The sequence below is a fragment of the Talaromyces amestolkiae genome, assembly GCF_001896365.1.
Source record: "Talaromyces amestolkiae strain CIB chromosome Unknown scaffold1.1, whole genome shotgun sequence".
NCBI classification, from domain to species: domain Eukaryota; kingdom Fungi; phylum Ascomycota; class Eurotiomycetes; order Eurotiales; family Trichocomaceae; genus Talaromyces; species Talaromyces amestolkiae.
The window spans coordinates 1,985,792-2,008,491 of NW_024468037.1; the positions used below are offsets into that span (position 1 = coordinate 1,985,792).

Sequence of the window (22,700 nt, forward strand, 5' to 3'; positions counted from 1 at the left end):
AAATAGTTGAAATATTCAATATGACCTCAAACGACGCCGCGCTCTACGGCATCCAACGCCCCAAAAACGGCCCCAGCCAAAAAGACATCACCTCTTCTTCCACCCTAGCCTTTACCTCGCACCTATCTTCCCTCATATCCAAAGACGCCGCCTTTCGACCATCCTCCTCTAAATCTACCAAAGACGACAACTACAAACTCGCACGAGGCCGCGCCCGCCCATCCAAAGGCGGCAAACCAGATCTATTCGCCGTGCACAACAAGGGAGCCCTCAAACGCGCCGCAAAAGACGAAGCAACCGGTGAAGAATACGATGCGCACGGCAACAAGAATTCGAGGCAGTTGCATCAAAGCAGCGACACTATCGGTACGGTCGATGCATTTACACTACAAAAATCGAAAAGGCGCATGCAAGAAAAGGCGGATTTGTATGAGAATTTGAGAAAAGGGCATCATTTCGCGGGTGGGAGTAGTTCGGATGAAGATGCTGAAGGTGGTGGTGGAGATGAATACACGTCACGACTGAGACGGAAGGAGAGAAATGCGCTTGTCGATTTTGATCGGAAATGGGCGGAGGATGAAGAGAAGGACGCGGATATGCAGCAAGAAGAAGATGGAGATGACGGGGTTGGACCACTAGTCGATTACGAGGACGAATTCGGGCGTTCGCGACGTGGGACAAGAGCAGAAGCAGCACAGGCAGCGCGATTCAGACGGCAGACGCAAGACGCTGCAACGGTCGAGGAAGAAGATCGCTCACGACCATCGCGGCCCTCGAATTTAATATATGGCGAAACTGTGCAAGCGCATGCATTCAATCCGGATGCTGCTATAGCGTCGCAGATGGCATATTTGGCGTCTAAGCGAGATCGATCTGCGACTCCGCCTGAGAGTCTGCACTACGACGCCGAGGCTGAAGTGCGGACGCGCGGGACGGGGTTCTACAAATTCTCTAAAGATGCGAAGGAGAGGGAGCAGGAGATGCATGATCTGCTTAATGTTCGACGCGAAACAGAAAAGGAAAGAGAAGAGCGTGGTCAACGAAAAGCAGAACGGGATCGTATAAAGGATGAGAGGAGAGCGAAGATTAGGGAATTAAGAGGAAAACGCCAGGCAGATCAATTTTTGGAGGGGCTGGGAGTTCCTGTATAGATGAGATGGACTATGACGGCTATGGTAATGATAATAATGTTTATAATCCTGTATATTAGAATTGCATTGAGCTGAGGCATTTATAAATCTACCGAGCTCGTAAATTCGTGTTGTTAAAGATCGTCAGATGAAAAAAGACAATCAGAAAAGAAACACTGCTTTTGATAACCATACCATCCGGATGACATAAAATACAACAAAACACCAAATCAGACATAAGCAGATGTGTTGTTGGCCGTGCTCTCATGATTCATCAATTCGTCAATCTCATCACTTTCGTTATTATCATTCATTCAAGTTCCATCCATCTTTCTAATCGGTAATTGAAAGTCGCTCAATCACATCAACAAAATCTTTGGCGTCTATTGCAAAAGTACGTCAGCGATTAGTCATGAAGTAGCCAACGACTACATACCATCTTCGGAAGTAAATTTAAGAATGTGCTCTCCACGGTTATTTTTTGGAGGTGAATACTCTGGGAAGAATATAACCCTCTTTGCATCTCGGAGAAGCACCATGGTTTTCACACGTCGGACCCAGTGGGGTGTGTCAATATGATGCGTTATAAAGGCTGTCCACACGGGTGCCCTTGGGACCTCTTAGAACGAAGAATATCTATGGGCTTTGCAATCACGTACCTTCTCATGTCCCCTTCATGGACAGATGCTTGTAAGCGGATGGCTCCTGACATACGGTCTCGGTATACACGCAGGGCGTGTATGAAATTGTCGTCATCAATCAGACTGTAAACGATTGTTAGTCCAGGCAGACTGACCTTTGATATAGTTGACTCACCCGCCAAACAATTCTTTCTCGGCTTCAAGTTCATAGTCACGAATCTCTTGAACACGTTTATGGCCATCCTGAGATCGTAATGCAATGAAAGTGCAGAAAAATAACACCATTTCTAGAAGGTTGTTAGTTTATACTGGAAGGAATGAGCCCGCCGTACATACTTTCAATACTCTCAAAATGCAGATTCAACCATGGAACAAGCTCAGTTCCCGAGCGGCGTCGCCGACAGAGTTGTAGACACGGTCCAATACGCCTGACCTCCAACATATTAAGTGGCAGACAGTAAAATTTGGCTCGTCTGTTTCTCCGTGCTTTGCACAGAATGCGTGCTCGACTATCGTCTTCTCTGACGTAAAAGTAGATCGAAACATCCTCGTCGAATGGCCTTGAGGGTTAATTAGTTGATGAAGCTGTGCATGGTTTCACTAGGCTATACATACAAGTATGCGACTTCATCAAAGCCTTGCTCATGAAGCCACTCTTTAATGTCTTGTACTTCTTCTCCAAGGCACTTGGAACTAATATCAATTAGTTTTGAATCAGGTTTTAATAAAAAAGTTTTGAACTTACCCTTCACCCTCAACAGGAAACTTCATCAGCGGTCCTCTATAAGAAAAGACATCCTTTGCCCAGTGATCATTGAGTACAGCCGACGACAAGTTCGATTGAGTAGTCGTAGAAGTCGAGATTGGCGAGCCCGGAACATCAGGCGCCCATGGCGGTGCGCTGTCGTTGGTCGATGTCGGAGAATGCAATGGCGATGGCTGAGGCCGAAATCCAGACCTTGTCCTCTCATAAGATCGACGCTTCTCAATACCATGACCTTCCGCCTCAAATGAATTACCCGACATATTGCTACTGCTCGTAGACGATCTTGGTCGACCGCCACCGAGCGAAAGGCCCGCCAAACGTGCAGCAAAGCGACCATCCTGCTCCTCAAGGATAGCCAGGATACTCTTTCGCAAATTGTGCATGAAGCGATAATCTATGGCCTTACTATAAGTAAACAATGTTAGCGCAAGAAGTCGCCAATAGGATGAATCGGAGTATACTTTTGCACAACATCTTGCAATTCTTCCAAGAATAATTTGTATTTATTCAAACGTCTTTTCAAGGAATAGCCACTTTCTTCGTGAAAATAGACGTTAAGATCATGCCATATCTGGCGATAGTTTTCTGCTGTCCGTCTCCGGTCAAGTTTCCCAAAAGAGTTGATAATCTCGTTCAGCGTATACCGTAAGCTGACGAGCACTTGTTCGAAGTCCGCTTTGACAGGCCCAAAATTACGAGGAAACTGACGCGTGAGCCCCTCGAGACTTGTCAGGGTCGCACTGATGGCATATAGCTCGGCAATGACATTTGTTATTTCTGCACTGTATTCCGGAAGCTGTTCTCGAAATTGCCTCAGCCCGACAGCGACATCTTCTGTGAAACTGATGATGCGGTGCACTTGCAAGTCCATGCTTGCGTCTGCGTGGGTCGCCATTCACATACATGCGGGGGGTTCAGGGCTGGAAGTGCTCCTTGGGCAGTAGTCTCGGACTCCCATCCCACGGTGTGCGGTGTATTTGAAGGATGAAAGGAGCATTGATTTCAGGACTAGGTCGTTCTCAAGATTTAATATAGAATTTAATGCTATTGTGTTAGCCGGACAAGGTATGTCGGTGCCGAATCAACTACCCAAAATAAATTGAGGGCCCCTCTAATACCTATATAACCTATACGTACGTAGCTAGCCAGGGTTGTAGGGCTGCTGACCTATTTCTGCAAAGCAATGGGTGGAGAGATTGAACTAGATCAGAGCGCGTGTCACGCAAGGGATGAATGACTGTATCAATTGAGGCTCTGTTCGCTGGGAGAAGCGACGAGAAGCGTGAAGACTTGACCGCTCTAGTGCGTTGACGTGTCCATGCTGCACGTCGCGGAGTTGTCCAATGAGACGGAGGGGAGCTAATCAATCCAAAGCATCAGTCGAGATGGCGCACCCCACCTACAACCAAGATGGATGAACGCTGCAGAGTCCAGCTGGGAGTGGTTATCGAGAGGGTTGCCGGCGGGACGAAGAGGAGCAACACGGGAAGAGGTTATCCACACCCCATGCACGACCACGAAGCCGGCATTGCCTTCTCAAGCGGCAAACTTGTTTTGATGGCACGATTGATGTGGACTGCAAGCAGGTGGTTGTTGCAGGGGATGAAAGTTCCGAATGAAGTTGTTGTACAATCTACAGAAAAATTGTGGAAAATGGCGGCTTCCTTCACGTTTCACATTCTGCGCTTCTTCCCAAAGAGGCAGTGGCATGTGACTTGAGCTTGTTCCGTTTTGTTGCTTATCTTTCTCTACATTTCGCCCGTACGGATTACGCTGTTTGCTTTACAAGTTGTGGGAAGCAATTGCTGCGTCTTCTTGAGTAGGACTGCTTCACGGCCAGCTTTATCGATCAATTAGCAAAAACTACGTTGTTTGTATATTACCAAAATGGTATTTGTGGGTTTAGTGGGGTCTTCGTATGGTGTTTTGATCATACAAATCGATGCCTGAAACACAAGGCATTATATGTATTAGCCCTAAACCCTAAGCCGTCCAACAAACATCATTTGATAAGATTTGAAGCTCTTTGGCGATTGATCGCCTTTTCCAACTAGAGTCACAGACTGAGAGACACGACCTATTCCACCATCAGTGGTGCTTGTTTCCTTATCAAACTGAAACAACCTTCTCAATTTGGGTATCCTCGATGAGTCTAGGGACTTCCTTGGTGGTGCGGGACGTGTGAGGAATCATGTAGGGCGCACCAGTATTATAGCCACTGCATGATGAAGAGAGTCAGTATCCGTAAACAAAAAGTGAGAGGCTGGCCACATACAACACGTAGTCCATCTGGTCAATGGTAAGACCCTTGGTCTCTGGCACTAGAAAGTACGCCCATACAGAGGCAACTAACATCCACGACGCAAAGAAGTACCATGTTCCGTAGCCGAATGAGGTGAATATGTACGGCAAAGCCTTGGTGACCGGGAATTGAATGGCCCTTATTTAACAAGTTAGAATTGAGATCCGATCACTAGAAAAAATGAGGATACTGACCATTGGACAAGTGCAGCCCACGTTCCAGACAAGTTTCGAAGTGCACCAGGAAAAATCTCTCCAGAGATAATCCAGGGAACACCATTGAGACCAAAGGACCAGAAAATGGAATAGATCATGATCATACCAGTAGCGGCTTGGCCACCTTTCACGGTAGAGTCGGATAGTTGCTTACCAGCAGCAATTATGTCGGCCGGATGGCCAACTTTGACATAGCTACCGACAAACCATAGGCAGAGAGAGCAAGCAATGGATGATACAATAACTGGTCGACGACGACCGACAAGGTCAACAAGGAAGATGTAAAAGATCATAGACGCGATTGCCTTGACTAAACCGTAGATGCCGGTATACAATGCTACATCGGAAATACCGATAGAGCCAAACAATGTCGGTGAGTAATAGTTGATAGCTGACGCACCAGACAAATTTGCGAGTGTAAAGGCGCAAAAGACAAGGAAGATGCGATTCCTCATGCCCCTACGAGAGAATTCGGCCATGGCACCACGGAAAAAGGCCCAGGAGCCGTTTCCGTATTTGGCTGCGATAGCAGCTTCTTCAGCAAGCCTGTTTTGCATGGCAGCAATATCTTCCTGAACATATTGATGTTCCTTTGGCAGATGGCGCAAGTCTTCGAGAGCTTGGTATGCTTCCTCGTATTTTTCCTTTCGCATCAGCCATAATGGAGACTCATGCAGGAAGAAGCCACCGATGAACAAGATTCCGGCAGGTACAAGTTGGAAAGCCATAGGTATTCTCCAGCTAGTAGAGGAAGTTGCGGGGATGTGCTGGGTGATCCCATAGTTGATCCAGAAGCCAATTACAGAGCCAATCTGATAGGCTACTTCGAACAGACCAGTCAAGATACCTCGAATAGAGGACACTGAAAGCTCGGCAATATAACTCGGAACGGTGGCAGTAATAGCACCACAAGCAAGACCGGTTAGAACACGTCCAGTGTCTATAAGAGGGTGTTAGTTTGCACCGCCATCCATTATGGACGAGAGATCACATACAAATGAAACTGAGCTGACTAGTCGCCACGACCATTAGAATAGCGCCAATAATGAAGACAAACACGCTGATTTGAAGAGCCCATTTACGGCCGAGGCGCTCGGTAACTATAACTCGTTAAGAACCATCATGTACAAAGGCGGCAGTGACAAGTACGTACTGAAGTAACAGAAGAGTGCACCGAAGAAAGCACCTGCTTGAAAAGCAGACGTGATGTTGCTTGAAACTGAGCTTGAGTTTGCAGCGGTGATACCAAAGTCGTGTTTGAAGCTTGTACGGGCGATAGTCGTTCCGACAAAGGCGGAGTCATAACCGAATCTGCGATAATATGTTCAGCATTGTATACAACATTTATCGGTGTGGGTGTGTCAACATACAGCATTGAACCAAAAGCAATGATTATGGCTTCTGTATAAAGGCGCCAGTTGTACACCTCCTTTGGCGTTGGGCGATCCTCAACGGCTCTAAAACCACCCATCTTGCAAATCGGTTGTGGCCCGTCTTGCTTATACTGTAATTAAACAGGAATGAACCCTTAGCAGTAGTAAGCTACTGGTAGTGATTTGGAGCTCAGTCTAAGAAATTTAGTGTACATATAAGTACATTTATAGCCTTGATTTTCACCCCAGATTTCCGGATGTAGAAGCCCGACGAAACTCGGATTCTACCCCGTGGAGAGAGAACATGTGGACGACTGATGCAGCAAGCGAGCCGATTACCATCATGCAATCATGCCATGTATCTCTTGTTCCTCCAAAAAATAGGCGAGCCGCATAAAGGCATCCGGAACTGGTCGTGTATCGCCTCAGTACCCGATTGGGAAATTTACCGAGGTGGTAGGTACCGCGACATCAAAATTCTACATAGATATCATTCTCCACCAACGGTACAATCTTTGAGTTTCACCCGAATTTGCTTCAACTTACAGATGTGAATTATCCAGATCATTCGGGAGAACGCCTTCTGGAGAATCTTGAGAAGCCTCTAATGTAAAGCCGGCCAAAGATTACTAGGTATAGTGCTTCCGGTCATGGGCCATCATTCTGGCAGTTTGTGAGTACACAATGTCAATTCAAAATTACTTGAGACTTCAATGTTCAGATCAGGAATGACAATCTATGCAATAGTGCAAAAGGACGTTTGGCGTTGAGCCCACAACTACACTTTGGTTTAATGCTTATATATTTCCTTTCTTTCTGCCTGCCCAGGAGTACCTACTCGGAGAAACAAACGACGAAAAGTTCTTGGATGAATTCATTATTGCCGAAAACTGATTTTTATCACTTGAGCAATAAATCTTTCAGCGCTTTTACGCAACCATATTTGTAGGGTCGGGTATTGATGAAGTATAGAGATCGGATTTCGGACGGCTACTCAAGCGGAAAATAAGCGAACGATCACCCAGGCGGCTATTGAACGTCCTCATTGAAGTCACGTGTGGTTAAATTATTGATTTTCTATTCGATGTATGTAGCTTTTGACATTTACTTTTCGAATTTTAGGGTGCGAGGCTTGGGATTATCTTGAAGTGTTATTTTGTACAGCGAGTCGCTAGGTACTCGTTTGGAGCGCCATCATGCCTTTTTTGATGCTCAGACTACCAGGAGTGGCTGGGGKTCCTCGATCTTCTATAATGATACGACCACTTCGAGTTCAGCCTATATTATGCCCAAGAAACATCACGCGACGCTGTACGAGGTCTATAACCACGTCTCAAACTGGCGCGTCATCCGTCCCGCCAAAGAAAAGACACAACCGTACATTCTTGGGAACTTCAATAGCTTTGGTGTGTAAATCATAAGTGCCTATACAGACGATATGTTATTAATAAGGGTCTTAGCTTCTTGCAGTCTCATGCTGTGTCGCATACTCAAAATCAAGACGTAGACAAGCCGCGCAAAGCGCTGCGCAACCAGGGATGATAACCTACGAAGAAGTACAAAAGCATGTATCTGCGGACGACTGTTGGGTCATAATCAATGTCCGCTCATCCATCAGATAACAATCTCTTTGCGCATATGACTGACTCAAGACGATAGGGCCGTGTCTACGACGTGACAAGTTTCATAGCATTGCATCCTGGAGGCCGGCAGGCTATCCTTTCGCACGCTGGCAAAGAAGTAACGTGAGCTTTCCGATGTCTGGACATGTTCCACATTTTCTTTTATTTGGATGCTGGGCTCTAATGATTTAGCGAGCTTTTTTCCATGCTTCATCCGTCTGATGCGTTGGACAATCTACCACCTGAAGCATGCCTAGGTTTTGTTGATCCGAGCACGGTTCCTGCACAGGACAAGGTATTGTCCGAATTTGACCTGCAACGACGAGCCGCGAGAGAAATTATGCCCCCGGCTCAGAGCATGCTGCTATTGCGGGACTTTGAAGAATGGGCCCAACGCGTGTTGAGTGAGACGGCTTGGGCGTACTACCGCAGTGCATCTGACGAAGAACACAGTACGTCAGTGGTGTTGAACAACATGCTACCATTTAAAGTGGAAATTGCTGACTTGGTTGGATAGCCTTTATGGAGAATCAGAATGCTTTCAGACGATACTTCTTTCGTCCTCGCGTCCTCGTGAGAGACATGTCCACTGGCTCGATTGAGACTACGTTCATGGGAATCGAGTCTTCAATGCCCATTTTTATTTCACCCGCTGCAATGGCAAAATTGGGCCACCCTCTCGGAGAAGTGAATTTGACCCGGGCAGCTGGTGATTGGGATATCGTACAGGCCGTAAGTCTGCCTCTTTTGAACATTCAATTGAAGATAACTCCATTGTTGACGGCAATAGATTTCCTCGAATGCCAGTTGTAGTGTGGACGAGATTTTTGAAGCAAGTAGCGAGGGTCAACCTTTGATATTCCAGGTATGTGTTATGAAAAAAAAATTGCACCGTGCCGACGACTGATCCCAACAGCTCTATCTCAACAAGGATCGCTCGCAGTCAGAGACTCTCATCCGAAAAGTCGAGAAGCTGGGAGCAAAAGCAATCATGTTCACTGTTGATACATCCTGGGATTCAAAGCGKACACTGGACAGTCGTGCAAAAGCCCCGACCAGCTCCGGAGAGTCGTCGGCAACCGTCGCAACTCTCCCTGTGAATCAGGCGATATCAGGTTATCAAGATCGTAATCTGACTTGGGACGATATAGCCTTCATTAGGGTTAGTATTGTGTACAAATGCTACTTATCATCCAGCTTACTCATTTGTATAGAGAAATACCAAGCTCCCAATCATCGTCAAAGGAATCCAGTCGCTCGAGGACGTCGAACTCTGTATTTCTCATGGCGTGGAAGGCGTGATAATTGTGAGTGACCCTATGGAAAAACGACGTTATTCCGTCCACTGAATTGAAGACCTTACTAACAATCGGTGTAGTCGAATCATGGAGGTCGCCAAGCTGATTACGCCCCTGCCCCGATTGACATTCTGTACGAGATCCGAGCTTTACGTCCAGAGCTGTTTGAAAAGACAGAGATCATGATTGATGGGGGTATTCGATGCGGTGCCGATGTTGTCAAAGCGATTGCCCTAGGTGCCAAAGCGGTAGGGTTGGGGAGGCCTTTCTTGTATGCCAATGGAACACATGGGGAAGAGGGAGTGAGACGAGTGATGGAGAGTAAGTTCTCATAACGTTATAGCAATGGACTGTCCAATGACTGATACACTGGTTTAGTCCTTCATGAAGAGATCACAAATACCATGCGCAATATTGGCGCAAACACTATTGAACAGCTCAAGCCTGAGATGGTTGGGCCGTCAGGTCCTTGGGTCGGCGCAAATCGGCCGCCCTATGTAAGATAGTAGAATGTACATTAGCATGAAGATAATAGAGAATTTTCTTGGTTGCAGTTTTAGCCCTCACCGCATATTGTCCGCTGCTGTTGTTGCTTCATCAAAGATTTATTGTTTGGTTTGTCAACGGTTTCTGTTGTATGTATGTATATACGAAGTACTATCCTACATTTGTTTGCATTCCGTATCCAGGCCATTGATGATTCGCGTATAATATGATTATGTATGCAAGATAGAGGGGCCACTGTAGTACTGGTGCCTAGTCTTGACTTACCTGATCAACTTATTGCGTATCTTACAATATTCTACAGCATGTGTGAAACATATGTGGCATAATGAGTATATCCTAATAACTTACAGCGGGACGAAAAATGTGTTTATACTCCCCCATATCCAAACATCCATGCCGCCATAAACTTTACATGATATTGCATCCCAAATAAAATTCCTATATAAACATATGAGCAGATACGTAATATAAAAAGCATAGCAGTGTACTTTAGCAATATAATAGGGAAGTGGTGAAAAAGTTCAGAGATTGTTAATAGCATTTCCTATGTTCGATGTTGTCAGTTTATTTTTTTTATCATGTACTTCCTATATAGGTAGGTATTGTGTTGTGTACTCCATGTAGTGCTGTTCATGACTGTTTCGAACTGTTGCTGAATACCCCGAGATAACATTGTCGTATTCTGTCCAGTATCCTCACTCAACACTCGTCTCCAGGATCCCTACACGGTACTCATGATGGGATTCGGAATGGGACTAGAGACATATATGCAGGTATTCGCCGGCGCTTAGGAGAATATAAAACATGCTCTACCAAAGTGTGCTGCCTCTGTTAGCGAGCATTATCTCATATGCATGTATTCTTATTAGTCTCGGCTCGAGAATTAATTACTATAATAATATAGCCAGCATCAGATGCAATCAACGAATACCTAGGTAGTTTTTTTCTCTTCAGAAGTTCAGAGAGCTGTTTGCTGATCTTCACTACGTCCAAGACCCTCACTCAAATGGATCCCTGGTCCCTGTGGATTCAAGGAAAAAGTTTTCCGAGAGCGGCTGAACAGTGAAAATTCTCGTCACGGTTTGCAAGATTGACTAACCTGACTCTTGGGATGTGCATGATTCGTGTAGATTCCACTTGAGTGGAGAACTGTATCGTGTGGATCATCGTGCTCACTACACTCAGGGGCTTGGACGATGAAGAAAATTTGTTACAATCGAGACTTGGCAGGGAGCCGAAGAAACAAAGTTTGTCATAGACCTAGGGACTCTTAGCCGATGCTGGAGCCTGAAAGTCCCTTAACAAGCCACATTAGATTTAGGCGAACCCACCGGGTACATCTAGATCCGATCTCGATACGGAGCACACGATCTAGGTTCCCTTATAGTACGTAAAAAATTAAGATCTCCTTGCTAAGCACCCACATACCAATATATAGCTGGTTTACTAGCTGTAGGTGATTGTCTATGATTTATAGCAACACTCCAAGGGTGCTTAACTACAGTTAATAGTTAAAGGCTGCCACTAATGACCAGCTATAGACTCGCTATACACAATCTTCACAGCATGCAACTCGGCCAGACAGCTTGTTTTGGAGACAAACACAGGCCAGCCGCTCACCTCATCGGATCTACATACGCCCCATCAGTACTTACTCACGATCTAGGAGAAATAAGAATTGCCGAAGTGGGTTTATACCGAACTGCCTTGGTCTTACGAAGTTACTTGTCGGACTTCATGTTTCAAGTAGACTAGTTTCAGAATGAACATATGAACTTGAAAGTAGGAGACTAAACCATACCTGGAAATTATTCGGCTAATAAAAAAATCAGAAGCGATTTTTTGCCTGAGCTGGTAACATTTCCAGCTGGCCTCCAGCCTTGGAGAACCTGTGGATCGGCTATACTTACAATGATATCTTTAGTTAGAGCAATGTCAAAATTTTTGCATCAGAAAGTGAACCAAATTATTTCGAAATCTATAATCTTATGTCATTCTCATATGTGAATAGCCCAAGAATGAATGTATCGCTTGGTAATGCCCGATATAACAGGAACACAGCTCTTCTCAAATATCATCACCTCGTTCTTGAAACATGTCTCTTTCAGACCACCGTTGCTCCCAGACGTAATACCAAACTCAAAATACGATGGAACTTCGAATCCACCAAGCCAGGGCATCCACTGAACGAATGCCTTCCCAATATGGACTAGGATGAGGTGCAAAGACCTCTCTGGAACCGAAACCCTAAAACGTTGAATCTTTTTAGAAGGTATCTTTCGCAATGTTTTTAAATATACCTAGGTAGAAACCGATGTCTCCAAAAACGGAAGAAATTATTCTCAGCTTGATGTCTGAGATCAGGATACTTTCTTGTCCCTCAACATGAGTCATTATGGTCTACGATCCACGGAAGGCCGCAGGGTCACAATAGCCATCAGTGTACTGCTCTTAGTCTCGATCGCGTCAGTGATTCTGCGAATCGTGACACGGAGAATGCAGAGTATCACTCTGGTCTTTGACAATTATGTTATAGTGGTGGCATTGGTAAGCATATGCTTTCCCGGTCGTATCGTTGCCCGGTAAGCTGATCAGGACAGGTATTTGTGATTGCCCTCACTGCAGCGGCTACTGAAAGTAGGTCAGAGAATTCCAATGGAAACGAGTATTCTACTAATCAGTGTCTTTGTTTCCATAGTGATCACAAATGGAGGTGTCGGACTACAACTTGGGGTTGTCGCGTTGGCAGACATGGAATACATGTTCAAATTGTTGCTTGTCTTGCAGCTTCTCTATGCCATTGGACTTCTTCTTGTCAAGACATCGATTCTGGGGTTATACTGGCGTCTTTTCGGCGTCAAGCTAGGATTCCGAAGGGCAATCTACGTCGTTGGTGCTGTGGTCTGGGCTTGGGCAATCAGCTCTATTCTCGAGACTTTCCTTTTGTGTACCCCATTTGAATACAACTGGAACCCAGCCGTTGAGGGGGGGAAATGCGCCAACAGGAATGCCGCCTTTATAGCAACTGGAGTCCTCAACCTTGTCACCGACCTCATGGTCTTGTCATTACCACTTTCGCATATATGGGCTTTGCATCTTCCCCTGGGGCAAAGACTTGGTCTACTCGTGATATTCGGTCTCGGCATGCTGTAAGTTACCTGTAGTGTTCTGTGGGGAAAGAAAAGAAAATACCGGTGGAAGGTGATACGTTTGCTGACTACCTCCCAGTATCAGCGCCATAAGCATGATCCGCCTCGTCAGTCTAACGCAACTGGACTTCGCAAACCCTACTTACACCGCAACTATGCCTTTACTGTGGAGTGTTGTCGAAACCCAGTTAGCTGTTATCACAGCCAATCTACCTTTTATGCGTCAGATCTTCTCCCTTCTTCTGCCACAGGGCTGGCTTGGTTCTCACAAGCCTGGCTATGACCAGACGACGCACCCTTATCAGCGAAACGAGAGCAGCAGAACTGCCCATAACAGCTATCAGATGACAGCGATGTATCAGGGGCCCAAGCATGGTGAGGTGGTGAGTATGGCTCAGTCCAAAGTAAGTGACGGCGGCCAGGGAGACGATTCTGATACGGAATTGGCAGCGCGTGGAGTACTTCCGGATGGCATATATGTTCGTAAAGAGTTCCATCAAGCATTAAGACATGAGTGATCATGAATAATATATACCTATATGGCTTCAAATGATGCTATGTAGCTCTCTAGATAAGGGCCGGATGGAACAAAACATTGATGAATATCCCATAGAACCTTGTCTTATTGCTTTCAAGGTTGTTACTGAGTAACATTAGGTAGTGTCGTATTCTTTGTGGAAAGTATATAAGCCTGGAATTTTATCGTGTATTTTTTGGTTGCAAAAGGTGCTTTATGATTGTCATAAAGCATCAATGATGATTAGTATATAATTTTCAGGCGGAGGGTTAACGGATGTAATTTGTCTCTAAACTCACCCCAATGAAAAGAAAACATTTCTCGCACAACTCGGTATCTTTCCTTTTCTACCACTCTATTCTTCAATGCCCACCGTCTTAATACCAGCACCAATAGATACATCATTATCAGACACATTAATGATCGAATACAAGAAATTCCTCTTATCTTACATTTTTCTAAAGATCTAGGCCCTCCCCCGCTTCCGGTCTTAACCGGCCAGCTCGTCGTCCAGTCAATTTCTCTGGAATTCAGCTACCTAGACTCAACCCTGTCGACAGCTCCCCAACGTTTTCGTGCCTCGTCGATATCATTACCATGCCTCGTCGTTCGATGCACCCGTCTTGCCGATGATAGTTCGCAATTGAATTTTCCAATCGGGTTGGTTTGACGGCCTATCCCCAGTGACATTCTCCGAAACCTTCATTCTTCCGCCCACCATCTACCGAACTTGGAAGACGACAACAAAGCAGGACATACAGGACGGGAGGCTTCGTTGGCGACACAAAAATTCCAGATCTTCCAACCTGTCAGCTAAGTGAGCCTGTATAGAATACAATGGCGCACAGCGTGAAGTCTAGCGAGCAGTTGCTGGTCCCATGGATCTACGACACCTTGCTCTCTATTTTCCGCTTTTGCCTCAGTATCTTCTTCCGCGAAGTTTACGCGCCCGGAGCATGGCGCATCCCGAAAAAGGGCCCCGTCATCATCGTGGCAGCTCCGCACGCCAACCAATTCGTCGATTCGATTCTTTTAATGCGCATTCTCAAACGTTATGCAGGCCGGAGAATATCATTCTTGATTGCGGAAAAGTCGATGAGAGAACCGTATATTGGCACATTGGCGGCGCAAATGGGCGCGCTTCCGGTCACGCGTGCAATGGATAACATAAAGCCCGGAGTGGGCACAATCTATCTACCTCATCCTGAGGGTGATCCGACTCTGGTGTGTGGAAAGGGCACCAACTTTACCGATCCGATGTTCATGGAACGAGGCACTATCATACTGCCTAAAGTAGGCCAGGACGCCCCAGAGCAGCAGGCGATTGCGGAAATAGTTGGACCTGAAGAGTTACGTCTGAAAGCGCCGTTCAAGAAGTTTGCTCGCGACCACCCATTGTTTGAAAGCCTCCGTACAGGAACTTCATTCAAGGTCGCCCCACACATCGACCAGAGTCAAATGTTTGACGCAGTATACCGCGGACTCGAGTCCGGGGGCTGTATTGGGATCTTCCCCGAAGGTGGAAGCCATGACCGTCCGCGATTGCTACCATTGAAGGCTGGAGCTGCTATCATTGCTCTTGGAACACTGGCCCGTAGCCCCGACTGTGGCCTGACTATCATACCATGTGGAATGAACTACTTTCATCCGAACAAGTTTCGTTCTCGCGCCGTCATCGAGTTTGGTCCTCCTGTGGAAGTCCACCCAGATCAGGTCGCTGCTTTCAAGCTCGGCGGAAATTCCAAGCGTAATGCAGTCGGATCTCTTCTAGAGACTATACAGGAGGCGCTGGATTCTGTTACCCAGCAAGCTCCGGACCGAGAGTCATTGATGCTTATCCAAGCCACTAGAAAGCTATATAAGCCCTTACGAATGAAACTGCCCCTTCCTGTCGTCATTGAGCTGAATAGGCGGTTGTTGAAAGGATATACTACGTTCCGGCACGAACCCAAAGTCATGCAGCTGGCGAAGGATGTGCGAGCTTACAATCGTCAACTCAAAGCGTTGGGTGTTCAAGACCACCAGGTTGAATGGGGTAATGTACGACGTCGCCCATGGTGGCTTGTTTTCCTAACGCTCCTCTATCGTATCGGCGAGCTTTTGATGATGGGGTTGGCGACCCTGCCAGCTCTGGCTCTCTTTTGGCCAGTCTTTGTCACTACAAGAGCTATATCTCATTCCAAACAACGGAAAGCGCTTGCCAATTCCTCTGTGAAAATGGACGGTCGCGATGTCGTCGGAAGTTGGAAGATTCTTGTTGCAATGGGCTTTGCGCCTACTTTATATACATGGTACACTGTGATCGTTACCGGTTGGTTGTACTATTGTCGGCACGACGGGCATTACGCGTCTGTTGTACCTTGGTGGGTGAATGCGAGATCATACGTCCCAGACAGCATTCCACTCCGAATCTTCGCTTTCTTCTTCTTCGGACTCATGATATCCGTCAGCTTCACGGGCCTTCGAATTGGCGAGATCGGTATGGACGTCTTCAAGTCCCTGCCTCCCTTGTTTATCGCACTCAACCCCAGCTCTTCATCCGCACTCATCAAATTGCGCAATCAACGTCGATCCGTCGTCGCCCAAGTGATCAACGTCATCAACACATTTGGCCCCGAGATATTCCCCGACTTTGAGCATGAGAAACTTGTTGACGACAATTACGATTACGACGGCGAAATGGGCGTCGACATGGACTATGCAACCTACAAATCCCGTCTCAAGAGCATGCCGCCTAGTGAACCGCAAACACCGAATCGCAGCCGCAGCAGGAGTAGCGGTAGACGACCCTCTGATTCCTGGCAAGGTTTCAGCAGTGGGAATTTCCTCAAGCCGTTGACGTCTGGAGTTTCGGGCCCGTCGAAGGACGAGCTTAGCGAGCTGAACCGTCGCATTGGGACTTTCTCCGAGAGCGAGCAGGAAAAGACGCGAGTCGTTGACTAATTTGTCATATTTATAGAACCTATTATTAATAACTAGTCCCATATACCCACAAATGGACTTTTGATTTCGATATCCTCGTTGCCGTTCCACGAGACGGTTCCAAAGTTGTAAAGAGACAAGGTTATAAAGAGAAACGTCCCTCTATGATAAAATGGACTATAAATGTTTAACGTCAGTACTCGTTAGTTCCCACCTGAAAACATCTGATCGCGAAAGATGATTCGCTCAAACGTGGACTTTCCAAATGGGTGGATCTGAGGCTGAATGCCAACAACTACTCCTATTGGCCGAAACGTGGACAATTGTATATATGCTTCTATGGAATCATGGTCGGGATGTACAGTGTAGCTATAAAGTCTAGGAAACTCTCTAGGTTATAGATAATTGTTTCTCATCCAACAAAGTCCTCAGAACATCAACGTAACACTGCAAATATGGCGAGCCTCTCGAATTTGTCAGATACCATTGCATCGACTCTAGCAAACCTACCGCCACAAGACCAGATCCAAGATGGTGAGCGAATGCGGCTATTGAAACTCGTTGAACAACTCCAGACGGCTCTGGAGCCGCCTTTCCTGCATCTACAGCGGTTTTGTTTCTCGGTAAGGGATTCCTTATCATTATCAATGTATGAGACACGATTGGACTGGCATTGACTGTAATAAGCACTATGAGATCGTAATCATTCGTATCGCCCAGGGTATGGGCGTGTTCGATGCGTTCGTTCAGACTCAGGGAGCAGACTTGAGTCTCAAGGAGCTTTCCTCGAAAGTCAAAGGCGACGAGAAGCTGCTAAGTAAACACCCTTTCTCGTCATTGAAAGGCATTGCTGACTGAATTAGAGCGTGTCATGAGGTTTCTATGCTCGTATAAAGTGTTCACACAGGCAGTCAACGATGTATACAAGCCTGCGCCGTTGGCAATGATGCTCGGAGGATTGCCTGGAGACATGGTCAAACACTGGTACGCATTCAAACTCCGTTCTTGCTTGAAGCAGCAAAATCAAGCTTACGCTCAATGTCTAGTCATAGCATCATGCAAATATCCGCAAAGCTTTTCGAGTACTTTGAGAATTGTGGATACAAGAACCCCGAGGATGCTTTTGATGGGCCTTTCCAATTCGCCTTCAACACCAAGCAGCATTACTTCGATTGGTTGCAAACGCAGCCCAATGCTCAGAGTGAATTTAATTCAGTCATGACGTTTAGCCAACAACTCCGCGGAAAGGACTGGTTTGAAATCTACCCAGTCGCGGAAAAGCTGAATAGTTCTTCGGGCCGCGCGTTATTAGTCGATATTGGAGGTGGCGTCGGGCACGATGTCATTGCTTTCAAGAAACGGTTTCCAGACGTGATTGGCGAGCTGGTCGTACAAGATCTGCCGCAAGTTATCCAGTCAATCAACGGAGCTCTGCCGGATGGAATCATCGCGATAGGCCATAACATGTTTGAACCACAGCCCATCCGTGGCGCCAGAGCGTATTACTTGAGAACTGTCCTGCACGACTGGCCAGATAAACAAGCCCTGGATGTTCTCGCCCGCATTCGTGAAGCCATGGTGGAGGACTCTGTCTTGCTGATCAACGAACACACGACTCCTGAATCACTTGAAGTACCAATAGTTTCAGCGTCACTGGACTTTCAGATGATGGGGATATTCTCGTCACTTGAGCGGACGGAGGAGCAGTGGATTTCCCTTCTAAGACGAGCTCAGTTCAAGGTGGTCAAGGCCTGGAAGATTGACACTGTCGGCACGTCAACATCTCTGTTTGAGGCTACCTTATAATTAGAGTACATTGATGTGAATTTATGCACCATAGTTTGCGGTATGTTCAGGGTGGTCGTTGCGTCTATGGATAAATAGACAAATAGACATTGGAATTGACCGCTATCTTGCTCAACCGCATTTTATGGCAATAATCGAGTCACTAGGATCTTTGTTCGAGTATATTGTAAGCGCGGATAAACGACCAATTTTCCGAATACTGCGTAGACTTCAGTGTATCGAAGAGAAAATGGGTCAACTCTTTGTCGGCAAATTCATCAATCACAGACATGACTCGTTCGTCACCCGTCTGTATTTCCCTTTTGATAATCTCCAGGGCCAGGGAAGCTGCCACATTAGAGTTCTTGAACGACTCGACATGCGGCCAAGACTGTAAAATCTTAATTGCCTGAATTCGGACCGAATATAATGGGCATTCCGAGGCCACCACCCAGAGGCCTGCGATGATCCCGTAATCCAATGTGAAACTTGGTCGTTCTAAGAACGTTTCGAGGAAAGATTCATGGGCAGACAGCAGACCCAGATATTCTGGTGTCATTCCTGTAGGTATCGGCCCTTTTATGAGACACGTTTTAAGACTCAGTATTTGGCCGAAACATTGTATTTGAAGGAGATCAACTGCACGTTGTTTATGGCGGGGKATATTGTCATAGTAGAGGAATTTGAATATTTGAAACCGTTCTTGAAACTGAAGGTATAAAGATAAGAGTTGCTGCTGCCTGTTACTAAGTTCGCCATAGGAAACCGTAATATCAATTTTGGAAAGTGGCCAGCATCTGGCGAGGAAAGGAATGCCCTCGTTCATTAGCATTGTCACGCTTTTATGCACGTCTTCCACGGTCCGAAGATCAGAAAAGACGTTCCGACTCAACGAATCTTGGTCCAGTTCATGGCTAGCATTTATACTCGGCGTACCGGGTCGGAAGTGGGAGCACTCGACGTCGAGTTTTTGGAACGCCGCGACTAGAGTAGTGTCTAGGTCTGGGTATCGCTGACTGTTTCGTAGTTTTTCTGAAGTCTCTCTAATTATTCGAAGACCGCTGTGCAAATGATGGGCGGCCTTGTCGATACGTCCTAGGAGCAGCTCGGAGATGACGAATAGAAGACAGCAAACCAGTACGACTTCTCTCAGTTGGGGATCTTGGGAGGCCTGGCGATGTGACAGGAAGACAAAAGCTCGCGAAGATTGCTCGAGTGCGAATCGATGTCGAGCCTGATGCAGGTTTTCTCCTACTAAGCGCATTCGATTCTCGACAGAGTCTTCGTAAATGGCGCCTAGCATAATAGTAGCGTGGTAGACTGCTGGATCGACCTGGCTAATCTGCAACACGGTTTTCTGCCACAGGGAAGAATCGAAAGCAAGCCCTAAATTCGGGAGAGAGCAGCGTTGAAAATAGGCAAAGCATCGCCGCTCGTCGTTGGTGGTCACCCAACCTGGTTGCACTGAAAAGCATGAAGTGGAAAGCTTTCTCATTGGCAGCCGGGAGATGTCATATCCATCACATTTGCGTCCGGTGGACGTGCAATTGTTACACCTTACAGAGGCTTCATCACACTTGATGTGTCGAACTCTGGGGACGGTCAGCATTACTGTCTGTGAACATGCGAAGCTCCAGTCTTACCGGCAAGTTCGACACCCGGTCAGTGATCTTTTATAGCCCCTTTTACGCTGCTTTGTAGGTGCCATTCTTGCAACTGCAAACTGAGTGTTGAGGAGGAAGGAGGAAGGAAAGAAGGATTGTTCAGCTTGAGCTATCTTAGGGTTAGAACAACCCTGGCCCCTGTCGTTAAATTACCATACCGGTATTATGAAGCCTGATCACCGTTACCGTAAGCCTAGCTGTTCCTCCTGTACGCAAGCCCCATCTTATCGAAGAGGAAAGCGTGTGATTGGCTACACCAGACAGTAGCCGTGATATTATTGGCCGAAACTTGCACTGACAAAACTGTATTTAGCATTTCATAACAGCGAAATACGTACTTTAATACGTACTGCACGTACGCGGGGGCAGTCTCCACGTGCCGAAAGCCATCGACCGCCACAAGCTTATGCCGCCAACAGCCAAGGCAGCCGAAATCATCAACAGCCTTTGACATGAGCCAAGTTCTGTAGCTAGAACCGCTTTGAACAGCAATTCAAGCACTGGAAACGACGGCTCATGCTTGACTAGATCATGGCCCGGAGGGTGCTGGGCGGAGGCCGCGTTCTCGGAAGCGGGAAGAACCTCTCGCCAGCTACAGCTTCCTCAACTTCATCTCCGCAGCCCAAAGGACGCCTTTCGCCATCCCCAAGTAGTGTGTCCTTAAATTCGCAAGCGTCTGTATCTCAATACTCTCCCGACCCTCAAGACCTTACATCCCGGATCTCTCTTGACAATGGCGAGACGTCCATATCAGCGGCGCCCGCCGCAACAGGAGCGCAATTGGCATGTCCAATTTGCAATGAAGAGATGGTGAGTCGTTGCCTTTAGATAAGGTGATATCTGCTAACTGTTTTGTGCAGGTAACACTGCTTCAGCTGAATCGGTAAACTCGATCTGTCGAAATTCATTTCTAAGACCACTAACCCAGACCGACAGACATATCGACGACGCACATCAGAACTTGGAAGAGGTCAAACAGGACGAAGTGAAGGACTGGTTCAAAGCACAAATGGATAAAGCGAAGAAATTCCAACCTCTAGCGGTACTCAATCAGAAGCTCAAAGGCCTAGACGTTTTCGAATCGAACGATAATCCACAACCCCCTTCTATAGCGATCGCTCGGCAGGCCACCGGTCCGGTCGAAGTCAAACCGCCAGACCCGGATGAAGTCGTCACACGTGAGCACTGGCAGCCACGCGGGCCATATGATGTTTGTTGCGAGCCGAGTTGTGGGAAGAGACTCACGTCTACGAATGGGAGCGTCAACTGCAGAAAGTGCGGCGAGCTTTATTGTGAGGAGCATACAATGTATCAAATGAAGCTATCTCGGTCCGCGGAACACGAGCCGGTCAGAGGTTTATGGTGTCGTGTGTGTGAAACGTGCTACAAGTCTAGGGAAGGCTACAATGACCACAATGGTGAGAAACACTAAATTGGTCTGAATTGCTCAGCTGACGGCTATCAGGATTGATACGAGACCATACGGAGGATTTCACCAAATTTAGGAAACCCACGATTGACAAAGCTTTCCTGGAAGTATCCAGACTCGAGAAGAGGTTGACCAGGTTGACGCAGGCTCTCGCAAATCTGCCGGCGGATCAGATTCAGTCCGGCGCAAGTAAGCGATGGCCTCTTGGACGACAAAGCGACCAGCGTCGCGAAATTGAGCAATCAATTGTGAGCTGGCAGGACGATACTAGCGTCCCGCAGTGCCCCTTTTGCCAGCAAGAATTTACGAGCTATACATTCCGCAGACACCACTGCAGGACTTGTGGGCGAGTTGTGTGCGCAGACCCATCGACCGCCTGCTCGGTTGAAGTTGGTCTAGCAGTAGCATCCAGTATTTAACCCATTGCTCATTATTGAAACGTTTTGCTAATATACATGATAGAACGACAGACTCCCAGTGAGAAATCTATACCCTCCAAGATCAATGTTGATGTCAGACTGTGCAAAGAGTGTAGAGCCACTCTTTTCAGTCGCCGCGACTTTGATGAGCAGAGGTTGCAGAAGCCACCTGTAGCTCGCTCGTACGATAATCTCGTACAGTTTGAAAGAGGCATCAGGCTGTTGCAGCCACGCTTTCAGAAGCTGCTAACTGCCCTACAGTAAGTCTTGTCCCCATAGAAGGCTACGAGAAGCATTTGCTTACTTACTAGGGATCCGCATAATCCGCCAACACCGGCACAGCTTACAGAGGCTTCGAAAGTCCGCAAACGACTCATAGATTCCTTTGCACAGTATGACACAGCTGCCCGACGAATCCGTGATCTACCAACAAATTCGCCTACTCAACAAAAATTACAGAAAGCAATATATCAACAAGCCAGTAACTTCCTGCACTTACACATGCTGCCTCTCAAGAGTCTGCCGAAGATCTTGAAACATGCGACACCAGGTGGTCGTCCATTACCCAATAGCCACAGTCGAAGTTCCCTTCATGCCGATCCATCATCAACCGCCAAGCCATTCAGCTCAGCTCTGGCTTCAATCAAATACGGTAACAACACTCCCAACGGCAGCAGTCAAAGCATCACTAGCGACAACAGCAGCGCCATTTCCGCGCTCGAAGATGAAGAAAAAGCCCTGAGAGATCGATTGATCGTTCTCGAAGAACAGAAATTTTTCGTCTCAGAGATGATTGCCGATGCTAACAAGCGCCGCAAATTCGATGAGGTGAGCGCTTTGGCTTTGAATGTTGAGGATCTCAGTAAGGAGATTGATCGGATCAATGGGATTTTGAATAATATGGACTTTGAGAGTTTGTATACGGGGAATGCGCAGAGTTGATTGTCTTTATGACCAACCC

General features: G+C 46.8%; 5 protein-coding genes across 5 annotated transcripts; 3 read left to right on the plus strand and 2 right to left on the minus strand.

The window, feature by feature from the left end:
- Window positions 1-20: 20 nt before the first annotated feature.
- BHQ10_000649 (uncharacterized protein) lies at window positions 21-1,151 on the plus strand (the record flags this gene model as incomplete). Its single annotated transcript, XM_040879081.1, has 1 exon — window positions 21-1,151. One exon carries the CDS (start codon window positions 21-23, stop codon window positions 1,149-1,151), a length of 1,131 nt encoding a protein of 376 aa, XP_040729154.1.
- Window positions 1,152-1,463: 312 nt separating this feature from the next.
- Window positions 1,464-3,408, minus strand: BHQ10_000650 (uncharacterized protein; the record flags this gene model as incomplete). The annotated part of the gene is made up of 8 exons (XM_040879093.1): window positions 1,464-1,513; window positions 1,567-1,739; window positions 1,790-1,894; window positions 1,947-2,058; window positions 2,108-2,331; window positions 2,387-2,464; window positions 2,517-2,942; window positions 2,999-3,408. The coding sequence occupies 8 exons, from the start codon at window positions 3,406-3,408 to the stop codon at window positions 1,464-1,466; spliced, it is 1,578 nt and encodes a 525-aa protein (XP_040729155.1).
- Window positions 3,409-4,646: 1,238 nt separating this feature from the next.
- BHQ10_000651 (uncharacterized protein) lies at window positions 4,647-6,525 on the minus strand (the record flags this gene model as incomplete). The annotated part of the gene is made up of 6 exons (XM_040879104.1): window positions 4,647-4,755; window positions 4,813-4,977; window positions 5,034-5,994; window positions 6,050-6,154; window positions 6,208-6,365; window positions 6,425-6,525. The coding sequence occupies 6 exons, from the start codon at window positions 6,523-6,525 to the stop codon at window positions 4,647-4,649; spliced, it is 1,599 nt and encodes a 532-aa protein (XP_040729156.1).
- Window positions 6,526-7,712: 1,187 nt separating this feature from the next.
- Window positions 7,713-16,463, plus strand: BHQ10_000652 (uncharacterized protein; the record flags this gene model as incomplete). The annotated part of the gene is made up of 14 exons (XM_040879115.1): window positions 7,713-7,833; window positions 8,118-8,172; window positions 8,242-8,501; window positions 8,567-8,781; window positions 8,840-8,914; window positions 8,966-9,211; window positions 9,264-9,356; window positions 9,428-9,668; window positions 9,726-9,844; window positions 12,357-12,401; window positions 12,455-12,491; window positions 12,553-13,003; window positions 13,083-13,482; window positions 14,352-16,463. 14 exons carry the CDS (start codon window positions 7,713-7,715, stop codon window positions 16,461-16,463), a joined length of 4,470 nt encoding a protein of 1,489 aa, XP_040729157.1.
- Window positions 16,464-16,897: 434 nt separating this feature from the next.
- BHQ10_000653 (uncharacterized protein) lies at window positions 16,898-22,681 on the plus strand (the record flags this gene model as incomplete). Its single annotated transcript, XM_040879126.1, has 10 exons — window positions 16,898-17,065; window positions 17,130-17,259; window positions 17,306-17,426; window positions 17,489-18,209; window positions 20,420-20,701; window positions 20,752-20,774; window positions 20,828-21,069; window positions 21,357-21,731; window positions 21,783-21,999; window positions 22,051-22,681. The coding sequence occupies 10 exons, from the start codon at window positions 16,898-16,900 to the stop codon at window positions 22,679-22,681; spliced, it is 2,910 nt and encodes a 969-aa protein (XP_040729158.1).
- Window positions 22,682-22,700: the final 19 nt, after the last annotated feature.